Source organism: Malus domestica, chromosome 04, assembly GCF_042453785.1.
Source record: "Malus domestica chromosome 04, GDT2T_hap1".
Classification (NCBI taxonomy): Eukaryota; Viridiplantae; Streptophyta; class Magnoliopsida; order Rosales; family Rosaceae; genus Malus; species Malus domestica.
Window position 1 is genome coordinate 25,598,974 of NC_091664.1, and position 15,981 is coordinate 25,614,954.

The window sequence follows — 15,981 nt, forward strand, 5'->3', positions numbered from 1 at the left end:
ATATTGTCAATAGCAAAAAGAAAATGAATATTAAATCAGAATTATTAAGAGAAAATAAATGAAAAGGTTGGAAGAAATTACAATCAGTTATAGCAGCTACCATCCTCTCCTTTTCCAAAATAAAATTAGAAATAACAAAGTGGATCATACAGCATTGCCCATTGGCTATGAAACGTGGACTTCTTAACCTAAAAGTAACATCTTTCTTCCACGCCCTAAGATCTTGTTAAACCAATTTAATTAATAAGATCTTATTAAATTGTGACAAATCTGAAGGTTCTAATCACAGTCCTAGATGAAACCACCTTTACCTCACCTTCCCTTCCCCTTCTCTATTTCATGATTACTTTTTCACATATTATTCTTGTATTTCTGAGTTGGCTCGAAGTCTAGAAGCATTATCAAAACGCAAGAGTCCAGTTATACCACGGGGGGCTATAAAAACATAGGACATGATGCTGCACTAAATCAAGAAACTAGTCGCAAGCTTCTTCTTCTCTCTTTGCTTCTTCGTTATATTGGTTATCAGAAACCTTGTTAGATATTAGTCATGGGTTCATATATTACTGGTTCATGCACTCCCACAAACACTAAAATCTCATTGTCATTATTATTCCTTCTTGTTGGAGTAGCTTCTGCTCAATTGTCCTCTACTTTCTATGGAACATCGTGTCCTAATGCCCTGTCCACCATAAAATCGGCAGTGGACTCAGCGGTGTCGAAGGAAGCTCGCATGGGAGCTTCCTTGCTTCGTCTTCATTTCCATGATTGCTTTGTTAATGCAAGTGATGGTTTTTACATACTCATCTCTTTAAATTCCCGCCTAATCATGATTTTCTTTCATATATAATTCTTATCTTTCACCTACATGCATGCATGCTCATGTGAGTATATATAGGATGTCAATGGGGCTCTCTAAAAAGTCATGTTGTATAATCATTCTGCACTCCTTTTCAATGTTTTTCCTCAGATTTGTGCATGGTTAGAGTGCTGAGACCTTTTTAGAGTCCTATTAACAACTATATTTATAATTGTTTAGAGGTATTGTGTCAAGGATAGTTTCGTATATGCCTAGGTTTTGTTGTGACTTCACATATTCAATCCAACCAATTGAAAATTTAGCTCAGCTGACATGTTTGTTACTCTATGGAATATATTGGTAAAAGCATTTTGGTTATCCATATATTTCTGAAACCATATTTCGATCATGGAATTTGTTTAGAGGTTTTTCCGACCAAAAAAGAAGTTAATATATTCTTCAAATAGAATTCCGTTAGTTCTTTCACACCTAGTTGAAGATACAAAAAAAAGAAGATAGTTATAAACGAATTCTCAATCACTCTACTTTCTTTTATTTATTTATATTTATTTGAGGAAACTTCGTGATTTTGTTTTCCTGACTAGGACATATTTTTCAAAAGGACAAATGGACAGTACTCTATGTCGGAAAAGAGTTTTGTAATGAAACAAGCTCATTTTTCATTTGCTTTCTTTGTCATCCACAATTTTGAAGTGGAAGATGAAGTAGGTACCAATTTGAATCTTAGGGCAAGTCTTCTCTAAATGCAAGAGATATACAATATTTTTTAACACAGATCGACAGCCAAAAGATTGGACCTTTTGTTTTGTTGTTAACAAATTATTTTCTTTTCTATTTCTGTTTTATTTTTAAGTTCCATACGATAATTTGATTTGACTTCTTGTTTTCTCATACTGAGTTTTTTGTCGTAGTACCAAAACATAGTGAATATGCATGTACGGACTAGGACAAAAAAAGAGTCATGTTTCCCAAAGAAAAGGTGACAAGTTCGCATAACAAATATGAATTGTGCATGCAGGGATGTGATGCTTCGGTTCTGCTGGATGACACAGCCAATTTCACAGGAGAGAAAACAGCAGGTGCTAATGCTAATTCTTTGAGGGGATTTGATGTAATCGATACAATTAAATCTCAATTGGAGAGTCTCTGCCCCAAAGTAGTCTCTTGTGCTGACATCTTAACTGTTGCTGCTAGGGACTCTATTGTTGCAGTAAGTCAGAAACCCTACTAATTAATCAACTGATATGCTCCAAAAAGAATTATCATGCATTCCTTCAAGTGTAATTTTTCCCTTAAACTATTATAAGAAAAGGTTGAATCATGATTTGTTTAAAATGCTAATAGCGATTTCCCTATGTTTGTCATCATTAAATCTCAATTTGTGCTATGTATAACAATTTAAATTGTTTACGCAGTTGGGTGGACTTACCTATACAGTGCCATTGGGCAGAAGAGACTCCACCACAGCAAGCCTAAGTGCTGCCAATTCCAACATACCCGCTCCCACATTGAACCTTTCTGCGCTTATTACTGCTTTCTCAAACAAAGGCTTCACTGCCAAGGAACTAGTGGCCCTCTCAGGTTTGCTCAATTCAAATCATTCCTAATTAATTATTTAACATGCATTATTGATCAAGTGCAATATCTAATTACTTTGGTTGTTGTTATTTAATTAGGATCGCATACAATTGGGCAAGCTAGGTGCACAACATTCCGGACGCGTCTTTACAATGAAGCAAACATAAACGCTTCATTTGCAACATCACTGAAATCAAGTTGTCCAACTAGTGGAGGCAATAACAATCTCTCCCCACTGGATGTCACAAGTCCAACATCTTTTGACAATGCTTATTTCAGCAATTTGGTGAGCCAAAAGGGCCTATTGCACTCTGACCAACAGCTCTTTAGCGGTGGGTCTACCGACTCTCAGGTGAATGCTTACGTGAGCAATCCAGCAACCTTCAGAACCGACTTTGCCAATGCTATGATAAAGATGGGAAACCTTAGCCCTCTCACCGGCACCAATGGTCAGATTAGGACCAACTGTAGAAAAGTTAACTAAGTTCGTAGAACTAGAGAGTCGGCATGTGTTATTTCCAAATGTTCATTTCGGATTGGTTACTTTTTTGGCGATACACCTAGGTCAGGGGTCTGCTGTCCCCAATTCGATGTCTCATTTGTGTCTCTTTCTTAATTATTTGACACTTGTCTATTAACTTAACACCAAACTTAACACGGTTAACTTTTCATAAATTAATTAAAAAAATAAAAACCATTACTGGATAACCACCGACTGCAACTACACAACCCATCGCCGCCGCTGACCACCACAACCACACAACCCCATCGCCGCCAACCACTGCAACCACACTAGTGACACCACCCCATTGCCATCATCACTGCTTCTCACAATTGGCTAAGATTTCTTTCCTTTCCTCTCTCTTCATATTCCCGGTGATCGATTCATCTCGTCAATACCTGTGAAGTGGGTATAGGAAATAATCAAAGAATACCAATGGAGAGATTATTCCCATTAATAAAAGCTTTTTTCTTGTTGTTTTGGATTGGTTACTTTTTCGATATGGTGACACACCCCGACCAGAATCGAGGCGTGCTGGCCGTCACGTGAGGGTGACGTAGCCATGAGCGCAGTGCAGAAGTGACAGTGATATGAAAATGTGAGTAAATAAAAACCAACTAGCTAACTTACACTAGATAAATAATTAAGTGCACATGGAGGTACTTTAAGGTGTAGATACACATATTCAGAGAATAGGTAACCTAGATGCAGTCCATCCAGCTAAATATTAATTATACATGACATGAAACAAATTCCTACATTATTTGAAGTCTGTCAGAACCGTCGTAGAGTCCTCGTAAGCCACCAATACGAACGTCTAACTAGAACCTGGAGGGTGCAAAACAGAAAACATGAGTGGGAAAAAACAAAGCTTTTTAAAACCATTTCTCTTTCCAAAAATAATAACCCCTCATCGTAAAACCCATATAATTTCCCAAAAAATAGTAATACATACATATGTAGAAATCATGCTAGAGAGTAGTGAAAATGAAGTACATGCCATATCAAGTATCTCAGCAATGAAATAAGTAAGCCAGGTGAAATAAATCAATGTAAAATGATATGTAAGTTGGAGTCACTTAACGTGACCTGTACGACTGAGCCTATAGCTCATCCACCAATTCTTGCACATGAGTCAGAACCACCTAATGTGGTTTGTATGACAGGCTAGGTGTAAATAGATACGCTCAAGTGTTACAATCACGTGAAGGCTATGCGAAGTATTGCAAGTCATCTACAAGTCGGAACCACCTAATGTGGTCTATACGATAGGCTGACACCTACCTTAGATCCAAGGAGAGCATGTGGTGCGAGAGGTGAACGATCACATTAAGGCTAGGCTATGGCCTCGGACAGAACACTAACACCGGGTGCAGGATAATGAACACTAAATGCATCTAAACATAACCATACATACTGCAATCACTATCATCAATATGCACTCACTTGAAGCTTACCTGGGTGTCCACAGCGTCATGCAATAATATGCATATCTATACTAATGCACATACTAAAATGTAATGCAATTGACATGACATTTAAAAACGTAAATCCATTTAAAACCATTTCTGGGAAAATGGAAAACATATATACGTATATATATATAAAACCAAAAGCCCACTCACTAGTATGTAACAGGGTTGTAACCCCCGAGTCTTGCCTAGTTACGCTCGTCCTCCAGAAACATCTCACCTGAAGCCGTTAATATATTCCGTCAAAGTTGACGGAATATTCTTTATCTTCTCCGGTGGTCTTGGCCGGAGACGCCGCTGTCTGCCATTTGCAACGCCGGATTCTATTTGGAGACCTAAAACCTTCAGGAACTAGTCGGAAACTAGCTCAACACAACCAGCCAAAATTGGAACTCGACAAACCTGAGTATACTGACGTTCGAACCACTCCAAAACTAGCCTAGGATCCTTACAGAGTCGATTAGGACCCTTTTTTAGCCTTATAATCTCATGAAATGTCCACGATCATGTCGAAGTAACAGAGTACCTTGACGGAGCCTATGGTTCTTCACAATTCCGACGTCCTTTCTTCAAACAAAGGGTATAGTTAGGCTCGAGGGCTTGCAAGGAACTCAAGGGTGGTCCTTAGAAGTTGATCTGTGAGCTTCTGATGGTGTTTGAAGATTGGAGGGCTCGGGTCGTACGGATGAGAAAGAGAGTTCAAGAAGGAAGGAGAGGGTGAAGGTTGCACGTGTGTATGGCCACGGGTTGGCCAAAAGAAAAATATTAAGGGCTCCCCATTTGGCAGCCTTGTAAGGGAAAAGAGAAAGAGAGAGTCCAAGTGGCCTAACAATATAATTTCAACCCCAAATTTGATTGGGCTAGGGAATATAGAAATACTTGTGATTGGTTTAGGTTTTATTTTCCTATTTTGACCCAATTATATTCTAACATTCGTAACTTTTTCGTTACAAACCTGATTCGGCCCTAATTTGCATCAACACGCTTGTGACAACGCATACAATTTAATCATGCCAACGGGAAAAATAATTTAAAACTATATACGTACATCCACGTCACTAAGCCTCTAGGGCATTATCGTCACTTCACATACTCAGGAATAAATATATATATATATATATATATAATTTGGGACGGGTTGTCACATATGGAGGTATTTGTGATACTGGAGTTGAAAAACTTAGAAATCTTTGCAGTACCAATACAAATAAAAACTCATTTCTTCATCTTTTAGTACAATCTTATCTCATTCGTTAATCTTGTTCCGAATCTATTAGGTCTAAAATATACAAAGTGAGTAAAACCACAGCTTGGTCGGTACTTTAGTCTTATATAACGCTAAACCAAGTGACATGGTCACATAATTCAATTATAGCATATTATCAATAATAAATATTTAACTGATAAAATATGAATGCAACTTCGCTTCATTTTACCAAACCCATTCATGTAATAAAACAAGCAGACTGGCATGTCCTATACCTGCATTTTACCACTGCCGGTGGTTTAGTCATCCCAAATTCTCCTTTTGTTAGTGATCTTGTTCTTCTCTTGTTCGCCAGATTTCCCACTACTTCATATCATTCTTATAATTTCACTTTTGTCACTCTGGCTGGTCCCTACAAGAGTCGAACTCAACCACATAAACGATAATTTCATTCTCATAACCCAATCTCGAATTTACTAGTATCCATCCACTCCAATATGTAATGATATATGCATATAGATATAATCGATACTATTATGATATCCACGATATCAATAATAACATATTATATTTTAAAATATGCTTTTATATTAATTATAGAGATATATCAAGAATAACATATGTTTAACAAAGCTTAAACAAGACAGCCCGTAAGGCTTGGTCTCTTTTGAGCCTTACAGCCCGTTGCTTCTTCAATTGAACTTCAGTCTAGCAACGAAATAAAAAGAAACTCTCCTCTTTTTATTTGGGCCAGTAGCTCCATTTTTTTTTTTTTTTTTTTTGGGGACCTCCCACTCCAAATCAGCCCTTTGTCTGTTCCTTTTTTTTTCATTAGGCCGCAACTCCCCTAGTCTCCTAGATTACTCACAAATGGGCCCTGATGCCGCCCAACCTTTACTTTAATTGCTCAAATTAATATGCCTTTTTCAATTCGATTGTACATGGTGCATTTGGGATTGCAGTGGATCAACCTAAAGTTTGTACTAAATTTCGAACCTACAGTTTTGAGACGTGTCATAGAAATTTGAAGTTTCTATAAGGGAAAAGGATCCTCGCTAGATTCTTTTTCTAGAGATCTCCGTGATCTCATCCGTTCATCGTGCACCGTGCGATCAAAAATCATTTTAAAATTTAAAATTAAATATGAATAGTATTTAACGAAAACTGATCGCATGATATACGATAAACGATTGAAATCACGGCAGATGCTTTTCCTTCTGTAAGGACTTTTAATCCGTTTAGCTCATGCCTTGTTGACCTAATATGTGTGTGTAATATTTAACTTGCCTCGACGCATAAATATTTAACTTGTACTTTTACACTTGTCATATGTCACATTTCACATCTTCAACCATTGTTTTGTCTTAATACACATAGTTATCTGTACTATTATTAAGAAAACTCTTGTATATATTAATAACTATTTATAAAAAATACTAAGCACTTCTTACCGCAACCATAAAATTTCTAACGGTTATCGCAAGGATGTCTATGCACGACATAGAGCAAGTTTGGCGAAGCCCTCTTCTTTCCTTTCATTTTTGAAGTAAAACAGAGGCGTCGCAATCCTACAATACACAAAGCGGTACATTAGCATTCATGAAAATTCGTTCTGTCTCTATTATATTTTCAGATTCCGAAAATGAACCGACCCATCCTAACATCATTTATGAGGAGCCGGACCACGAAACCTCCCCCTCAGGTTTCAATTGTTATTTTTGGAAAGAGGAAAGCTTTCTATCAGTCAAATGTAGATGAGTAGATACCGCCTCGGAATGCTTTCTATCAGTCAAAAGCGTAGATAAGTCGCCTCTCCGCTCCCCAAGGAATAGAAAAGGAGGACCGGACAATACAAAATACATTAATTACTAAGAGAAAAACCAGGCTTGTATACTTTTCTTCCACGAAACAATCGTGAAAAACAGCGATGCTGCTATTCGTGTCTCGACAAAAAACGATTTTCTCGACGATGAGGTTTTGGAGGATACAGTTAAAAGGTACACCAGAATCAAAAATTAGTATGGAGGTTTCCTTGAGAGAAAAGCCAAGCATTTATGGGCTTGGGGGTAGACCTGGTATTTTGGACCCAATTCGTTAATCCGACCAGTTAATATTAGTATTTTGATGGATACTTAACGGGTCAGGTCGTTAACGGATGAATCCGTTAACAACCCGTTAAATAACGGATCACTTTGGGTCAACCTGTTAGACCCGTTAGTTGAGGATGCTGTAGTAATTTCAATAAAGTCTTAACAACAAAAAATAAACTCTATACAAAAAAAAATAATAATAATAATTGTTAACGGGTGAAACAGGTGACCCGTTAGCTTAACGGATTGAATTCGGATGACCCGTTAACTTAACGGATTGGGTTGAACCTGACCCAAACCCAATAAACCCGACCCGTTTACAGTTAGAGTTAAGAATGATGTTGTTGAGCAGTGGCATCATTTGGTTAATAGTAGATTTCTAGGATCGTGATGTTGTATATTACTCATCAGTGAGTCCACCTTATAAGGACCATTTGTACCATTCTGTAAATCATTAATGAAATATTACAATTCACACCAAATTTCATATGTTGACATATGTAAAATAAAACAAATCAGTTGGACACCAATATTAACTACAATTTTTCCGAACAGCTTAAATACAAAGGAGGCCAATGCCAAGCAGAGTTATCCGCCAAATTTGTGGTGCTGCTAAATCAATTTGGGAAAGATAAAGATCTAATCATTTTTAGACCCCCCACCCCATTTTTCATATAAGCCAAGCCTACCAAACCAAAATTAGCTCACCCAGCTCTAGTGGCTCTTAAAATGGAACCCAGTCATAGCATTTTTTTTCTTCTTATTAATGAAAAACAACTCTCTTAGTTAAACACATTGGAGTTCCCTGCTTCTTAAGAAGAAATGAAGTAATTTTACTTCGATGTTCATATTGTAAAAGACTATAAATTCATGTTTCTGCCCTTAATTGGATATATATTGTTTGTCAAAAGTTTCGGGAAGATTGGTGAGGCTTTGTGCATGTGTCGTACGTCGGGATGCAGATGGAGTCATTTGTGTCCAAAATATTCCATGCAACGAATGGCCCGTGCGCACATGGAGCACCAGTGGACCTGCAGTTAGTCGCCAATTTCTTCAGCACAAGAGCTGCCGACAAATTAGAAAAACAAAGAACGATATTAATATATTGATCAAGTTGTAGTCGATACGTCTGGTTGGTGGTTTCAAATTCTTAACCTTTTGCTTTCTGTTTAGGTTCTTTCAGTACCATCCTCTTCATTGAATAATATGCCAAGAATAAAATCTGTGTGTACACAATTAGTAGGTGTACCCAGCACTCACTATTTCTTTGTTGTTTGATCTTCTGGTATATAATAAAAAGGAAAGGACGCTTGTATTTATGGAGTAGGATTTTCTCCCCTCCTATTATCATCTTCTTCCATTCCTTCATCTCACACTCTTTTTTTTGTCTTATTCTCTATATAAAATTTTCAAAACAAGATGTAGACGTGGTATAATCACAACTGTTTAAATAAGAAGAGATGAAAGGAAAGAGATTAGAAAGAAAGAGAATCATACTCTTATATTTATAGCCCATGCTTGGAACTGTGTCAGAGTCCCACATCGTGTGCTGATGAATGATTATTTCATGCCTTAATTTAAAGAATGCATTTTCACAAGAAAATGCAGGGTACTTGAAACTTTTGTTTTTAGGGTATAAATAAGGTATAATATACCTCCCATACTTCTAGTAAGAGGAAAGTCATCAACCTTCACTAACCTAGCATCATTTGATCGTACAAATTTTATAATTTGAAACGGTCAAAATTCTAGAATTGTGACACAGTGTCACGTCTTATGATATTTATCTCATGGTTTAAAAAAAATGTGTGTTTTTCCGTATAATCGTATGGTAAATGGAGAAATTGAATAAAAATCCTACGTCAATATTAGGGGTGGAATTTTTTCCCGAAAATCTCGAACCGTCCCAAACCCGTCCCGAAATTTGCCCGAAAAATGCCCGAACCGAATTTCCCGAAAAATTCGGTACCCGAAACCGAACCGATCCCGAAAGTTTCGGTTTGGGATTCGGCCACATCTTTGAAAGTGTTCGGTAATCCCGAACCGAACCGAATATTATATATATAATTTTTTTTAATTTATAATTAGAAATCACTTGGACCGTTTGATTGGTTAAGATCTAATCCAACCGTCCATTGTGTTGACTGATATTGACTCAAGTGAATGCCACATAATCCGCCATGTCATCAATATTTCTGTTAAAAGTTAGTTAGGAGGGTTATGTGTAGCTTACACAGTAAGCAAGGTAGTTAGACTACTAGAGGGATATAAAAGGCCGATTGCAGTCTAATGTTTGTAAGAAATAACCATTCTATCAATACAAAACTTTTCATATTCTTTCTAGTTTTATTTCCAAGTCTTCTTCTACATTCTCTATATTCCTTCTTGCTTCTTTCTTCTGTGGTTCTGATCTTCTTTGTTAAGATGGTATCGAGCCAAGGTTGATTTTTTTTTGGGATTTTCTTCCGCTGAGTAAGTCTTGGAGATTGATCGTTGAAGGCGTTGTTGGAGTTCTTGGAGGATTGGTGCTGGCTTGCTGAATTTTGGGTCGAGGGTCTTTCAATCAGGTTGTTGGTTTCTTTCTTTATTCTTTGCACATCAAGTGTTTGCGTTTTTGCTTCAGTGAAGATATATGGCGATTTGGGCTGTTTCTTGTGGTTTTTCATATATGGGTTCTTTGTTGGATTCGATTAAGGCTGATGCCAGACAATAGCAGATTTATATTTGTGGTGTGATATGGTTGAAGTTGTTCATTTGTGACATTGCTGAAATTTTAGCTTTTGAAGTATATACATATAGAAGGCCGATGCCAAGAAGTAGTGCAAATATCTTGAAGTGGTGATCATTGTTGCAGTTTGGAGTTAAACAAATTTGTGATTGAGATTGTTTGCTTGTCAGTAATACGTGATAAAGATGTCTGATAAATCAGTACGCATTGAAAGTTTGCTTGGTATGTTAACTGTGAAGTTGCAAGATGACAATTTTGTTAAGTGGAATTATCAGTTTCAGTCTGTTTTACGAGGGTATGATTTCTTTGAATTTTTTACTGGTGAGTGTCCTTGTCCACCAAAGTTTGTGATTAACACTGAGAGTGGAGTGACTACAGAAATCACAGCAGCTTATAAATCTTGGGTTCAGAAGGATATGGCACTATTGAGTCTGTTAATTGCTACTTTGTCGGATGATGCTATGGAATATGTCATAGGGTGTAAAACGTCTCATGAAGCTTGGGTAAACTTACAAGACCGATATGCGTCCGTGTCAAGGGCTAGGATTAATCAACTCAAAATTGAGTTTCATACAATTCAAAAAGGCAGTGATTCTATTGACAAGTATTTGTTTCGGTTGAAAGCCATTCGTGATCAGCTTGTGTCTGCAGGGGAGAGGATTACTGATAATGATGTTGTTATTACTGCTTTATCTGGATTACCATCGGAGTTTGATATTGTAAAGACTGTAGTTTTAGCAAGGGAGACTTCTATTCCACTGAAAGATTTCAGGGCGCAGTTGATTGGTGTTGAATCTGCTATGGAAGCAAGAGTCACTACTCTGGCCAGTGGCATGGCTGCAATGTATGTTCAAGGAGATAGAGTTACAGGTGGTCATTAGAATTCCGGGTATTCACAAGGAGAGAGTTCAAATGCTGGTTCACGAACTGGTGATACTCAAGGCTATCAAGGGAACAACAGGTTTCAAAACATAAATGGGTTTAATAATTCTCAGGGGTCTAATACTTCTCAGAACTATAACAGAAGTGGTTATGGGTCTTTCAATAATTCAAGGCCTTATTACAATGGGAATAGACAGAGATGGGGAAACAACTATAATAATTCTTCTACTGGGAATAGGTCTTCTTGGATTGGTAATACTACCTTCAAAACAGGTCCGATAGTTGAATGTCAGATTTGTTCTCGCAGAGGTCATACTGCTGCAACTTGTTCGAATAGGAGTGATGGTTATCAGGTTCTAATCTGCCAAATTTGTGGAAAGAAAGGTCATCATGCTCTGGATTGTAGACATAGGAATAACTATTCCTATCAGGGGGCACCTCCACCTCCTTCTCTTACTGCATTTTCTGCTCAAGCTCCATCTCACATGACTGCTGCAGAATATGGTCAGAATGTTCAACATTTCTCTGCAGCTGATACATGGGTGTTGGACACTGGTGCTTCACACCATATGACATCTAATCTTGGGAATCTCAATCAACCTGTGCAGTATAATGGTGATGAGAAAATCATTATTGGTAATGGGGAAGGTTTGGCTGTTAATCATATTGGTTCTACAATCCTTTCAACTCCACAACATTTACTGTTTCTCAAGAATGTCTTACATGTTCCAACCATTACTGTTAATCTCTTATCTGTTAAGAAATTATGTGAAGATAATCATTGCTGGTTTATATGTGATGAGAGTGTCTTTTTTATACAGGACAAGGCAACATGAATGATGTTGTACCACGGCAAGAGTAGGGGAGAGCTATATGAGATCCCTGTGACTGTGTTTTCAAGAAGATTGGTTGCTGGTCAAAATAAAGCTGTTGCATTACTTGGGAAAGCTGTAAAGACTTCTGTTTGGCATAAGAGGCTTGGGCATCCTTCTGCCGAAGTGCTTGATGTTATGCTTCGAAATGTTGGACAACCTGTTAGTGTAGATTCATCACCTTCTGTTTGTTCTTCATGTCTTTCTGGAAAAATGTGTAGACAACCCTTTCCTGTCAAAGAAACTAGGGCTAGTTCTATGTTTGAAAAAGTACATTCTGATATTTGGGGGCCTGCTCCAGTTAAGTCTCTAGAAGGGTTTAGATACTATGTAAGTTTTGTGGATGAGTTCTCAAGATTTGTATGGATCTTCCCTATTATCAATAAATCTGAGGTTTTCCAAGTATTTGTTAAGTTTTTTGCATTTGTTACAACTCAGTTCAATTTTGTTATTAAGTGCTTACAGACAGATGGTGGTTCTGAATATATGAGTAACAGATTTCAGTCTTTTTTGGCACTCAAAGGAACTGCACATTCCATATCATGTCCTTACACACCTCAGCAGAATGGTCTTGCTGAGAGGAAACATAGGCACATCGTAGAGACTGCCATCACACTTTTAACCGAGGCTGAAGTTCCATTACAGTTCTGGAATTATGCTTGTACTCATGCTGCATTTCTGATCAACAGAATGCCGTGTAAGGTTTTGGGGATGAAGTTTCCATATCAGCTCCTGTTTAAACAAGACCTTGTGTTGCATACATTGAAGATATTTGGATCTGCAGTTTATCTTTTCTTAAGACCGTATACTAAACATAAATTGCAACCTAGGTCGAAGCAATGTGTTTTTCTTGGTTTTGTGGCTGGATATAAAAGTGTAGTCTGTTATGATTTGAGTAGTACTAAACTAGTATTGTCAAGACATGTGGTGCATGATGAGACTACATTTCCATTTAAACCAAGACTGCAGTTGTCTTCTGGGAAGTTCAATAAGGTCCAGAGTACAACAATGTTTCCAATCATGGTTCAAATACCATGTTTTGCTCCTGATCCCATATCTTCCCCAACCCTTGCCGGGTCATCTGCCAATCCAGATATTATGGAAGATCAACCAATGGATAGCTTACAGGTTCCAAGCTCATCAAGTCAAGTTTCTCAGGATCTCAATGCTCATACTCATAGCTCTCATACTCTCTCAACATCAACTCCAAGTACAATATCATTGTTGCCTGTCCATAGTCCTTCCCAGTTAGAGGTAATACTACCAATCTCTTCTCATGTGGTTGAAACTAATGAAGAATCAGCTCACAATATGGTCACCAGGTTGAAGTCAGGTGCCATTTCCCGAAGATCTTACACAGGTTATATTGGTTCATTTCCAGAATTACAAACTCTCCAGATGGATAATGAGTGTGACTTTACTGGGGGGTTTTCATTTATTGCTGCAATACAGGATTTGGAGGACCCATCAACATTCCGAAAAGCTTCTACATGTCCACATTGGCAAAGTGCAATGCAAGAAGAGTTTAATGCACTCAAAGCTCAAGGAACTTGGCAATTGGTTCCTTCTCCACCAAATAGAACCATTATTGGCAGTAAGTGGGTATATAAGGTTAAGAAGAATCCTGATGGAAGTGTATCGAGGTATAAAGCCAGACTCGTGGCTCAAGGTTTTTCCTAAGAATCAGGCATTGACTACTCAGAAACTTTTAGTCCCGTAGTCCGACACACTACTGTAAGACTCATTTTGTCCTTAGCAGCTATCAATAAATGGGAATTGAGGCAGTTAGATATCAAAAATGCATTTCTGCATGGTGACTTGCAAGAAGAGGTGTATATGAAATAGCCTCAAGGGTTTGTTGATCAAACTAAACCCCATTATGTCTGTAAGTTGATTAAATCGTTGTATGGGTTGAAGCAAGCCCCTCGGGCATGGAATTCAAAGTTCACGACCTATTTACCAGCTTTGGGATTTGTACCATCTTCATCGGACACCAGTTTATTTGTGAAGAATGATGACAAGGATGTGGTGATTCTTTTACTATATGTAGATGACATCATTTTGACAGGATCCAATCCTAGCAAAGTTCAGCAAGTTATTGATGATTTGGCAGGTGTTTTTGACTTAAAGGATATGGGCAGACTTACTTACTTCCTGGGACTTCAGATTCACTACAAGGAGAATGGAGACATATTTGTCAATCAATCAAAGTATGTTAAAGATCTTATTCATAAAGCTGGAATGGAATCTTGTAAACCTTCCAATACACCATGCAAACCTCACAATTAAATGCTCTTGCATGAGGGAATACCATTGCAGGACTTTACATTGTACAGAAGTTTGGTTGGTTCCCTGCAATATCTCACATTTACACGTCCTGATATAGCGTATGCTGTGAATTCAGTGTGTCAATTTATGACTGCTCCGACAGATTTACATCTCATTTCTGTCAAATGAATTCTTCGATATCTTCAAGGCACGGCAAAGTGTGGCATTACATATGCAGCTGATACTGACATACATTTGACAGCATTTTCTGATGTTGATTGGGCTGCTGATTTGAACACAAGACGATCTGTGACTGGTTATGTGGTTTATCTTGGTGGGAATCCAATCTCGTGGCAGTCAAAGAAGCAATCCTCCGTCTCTCGAAGTTCTACCGAGGCGGAGTACAAGGCACTTGCTCATACTGCAGCAGATGTGGCTTGGATTCGGCTCATTTTGAAAGATTTGGGCGTTGCATTACCTTTTCAACCAACTATATTCTGTGATAATAAATCTGCAATAGCACTCAGTGCTAATCCAGTGTATCATTCGAGAATCAAACACCTTGATACGGATTATCATTTTGTCCGTGAAAGGGTGCATCATGGTGATTTGTTGGTTGAATATCTACCCACTGATGAACAGACCGCTGATATTCTTACTAAAGGATTACATAGTCCGCCGTTCACTCGTCATTGTTTCAATCTTAAACTTGGTTTCCCTAGTTGAGATTGAGGGGGGATGTTGACTGATATTGACTCAAGTGAATGCCACATAATCCGCCATGTCATCAATATTTCTGTTAAAAGTTAGTTAGGAGGGTTATGTGTAGCTTACACAGTAAGCAAGGTAGTTAGACTACTAGAGGGATATAAAAGGCCGATTGCAGTCTAATGTTTGTAAGAAATAACCATTCTATCAATACAAAACTTTTCATATTCTTTCTAGTTTTATTTCCAAGTCTTCTTCTACATTCTCTATATTCCTTCTTGCTTCTTTCTTCTGTGGTTCTGATCTTCTTTGTTAAGACATTGGGAGTTAGGTCTTTTGTTGTATTCCTCACTTCCTCAGACTCTCAGTCGCTCACTCCCACTCTCCCAAATGCTGCTTTCGCCGCTCCTCCATTGATTCAAGTCATGCCGCTCCTCCATCGAGTCACGCTGCTCCTCCATCTGAGTCACTGTGAAACTGCAACTTTTCTCTCTCTTCCTAGTGCTGCCGCAAAGTTTTTGTTTTGGGAATTTAGAGGGGAAGCTTGAGATTAGCATCCCGAACTGGGTTTCCGATTCTGCGTGGTGGATGCACATCATGGGCATGGCAGCTGCATCATGAGTAGCAAGGATTCCTTTTGTTTCATATTTGATTATTGCATGCGTGCTGTAAGTGTATGTATATGTATATAATTTAGGTTTTTATTCAACTTTCTCACTTTTCCTCTTCCATGGCTGAGGAGAGAGAGAACTCTCTTGAACTTTAACACTGCTGCCTCAGTCTCCACCTGCAGGTTTTTCCATGGTTTTGGTTTGCATAAGAGATTGAGAACTCTGTGGTAGCTCCCACCCAAT

The 15,981-nt window shown here is 38.0% G+C and overlaps 1 protein-coding gene across 1 annotated transcript; it reads left to right on the forward strand.

Annotated features, from left to right (window-relative positions):
* The first annotated feature begins 201 nt into the window (after positions 1 to 201).
* Positions 202 to 2,996, forward strand: LOC103433738 (cationic peroxidase 1-like). The gene is made up of 4 exons (XM_008372018.4): positions 202 to 781; positions 1,839 to 2,030; positions 2,236 to 2,401; positions 2,497 to 2,996. The coding sequence occupies exons 1-4, from the start codon at positions 551 to 553 to the stop codon at positions 2,880 to 2,882; spliced, it is 975 nt and encodes a 324-aa protein (XP_008370240.3). The 5' UTR covers positions 202 to 550; the 3' UTR covers positions 2,883 to 2,996.
* Positions 2,997 to 15,981: the final 12,985 nt, after the last annotated feature.

What these genes read in the sequence shown, in the direction of transcription:
- LOC103433738 (XM_008372018.4), top strand. Translation starts at nt 551, where the DNA reads ATGGGTTCATATATTACTGGTTCATGCACTCCCACAAACACTAAAATC. An exon ending in CTAGGGACTCTATTGTTGCA is followed by an intron (nt 2,031 to 2,235) that starts GTAAGTCAGAAA and finishes TTGTTTACGCAG; the next exon opens with TTGGGTGGACTTACCTATAC. An exon ending in GGAACTAGTGGCCCTCTCAG is followed by an intron (nt 2,402 to 2,496) that starts GTTTGCTCAATT and finishes TTATTTAATTAG; the next exon opens with GATCGCATACAATTGGGCAA.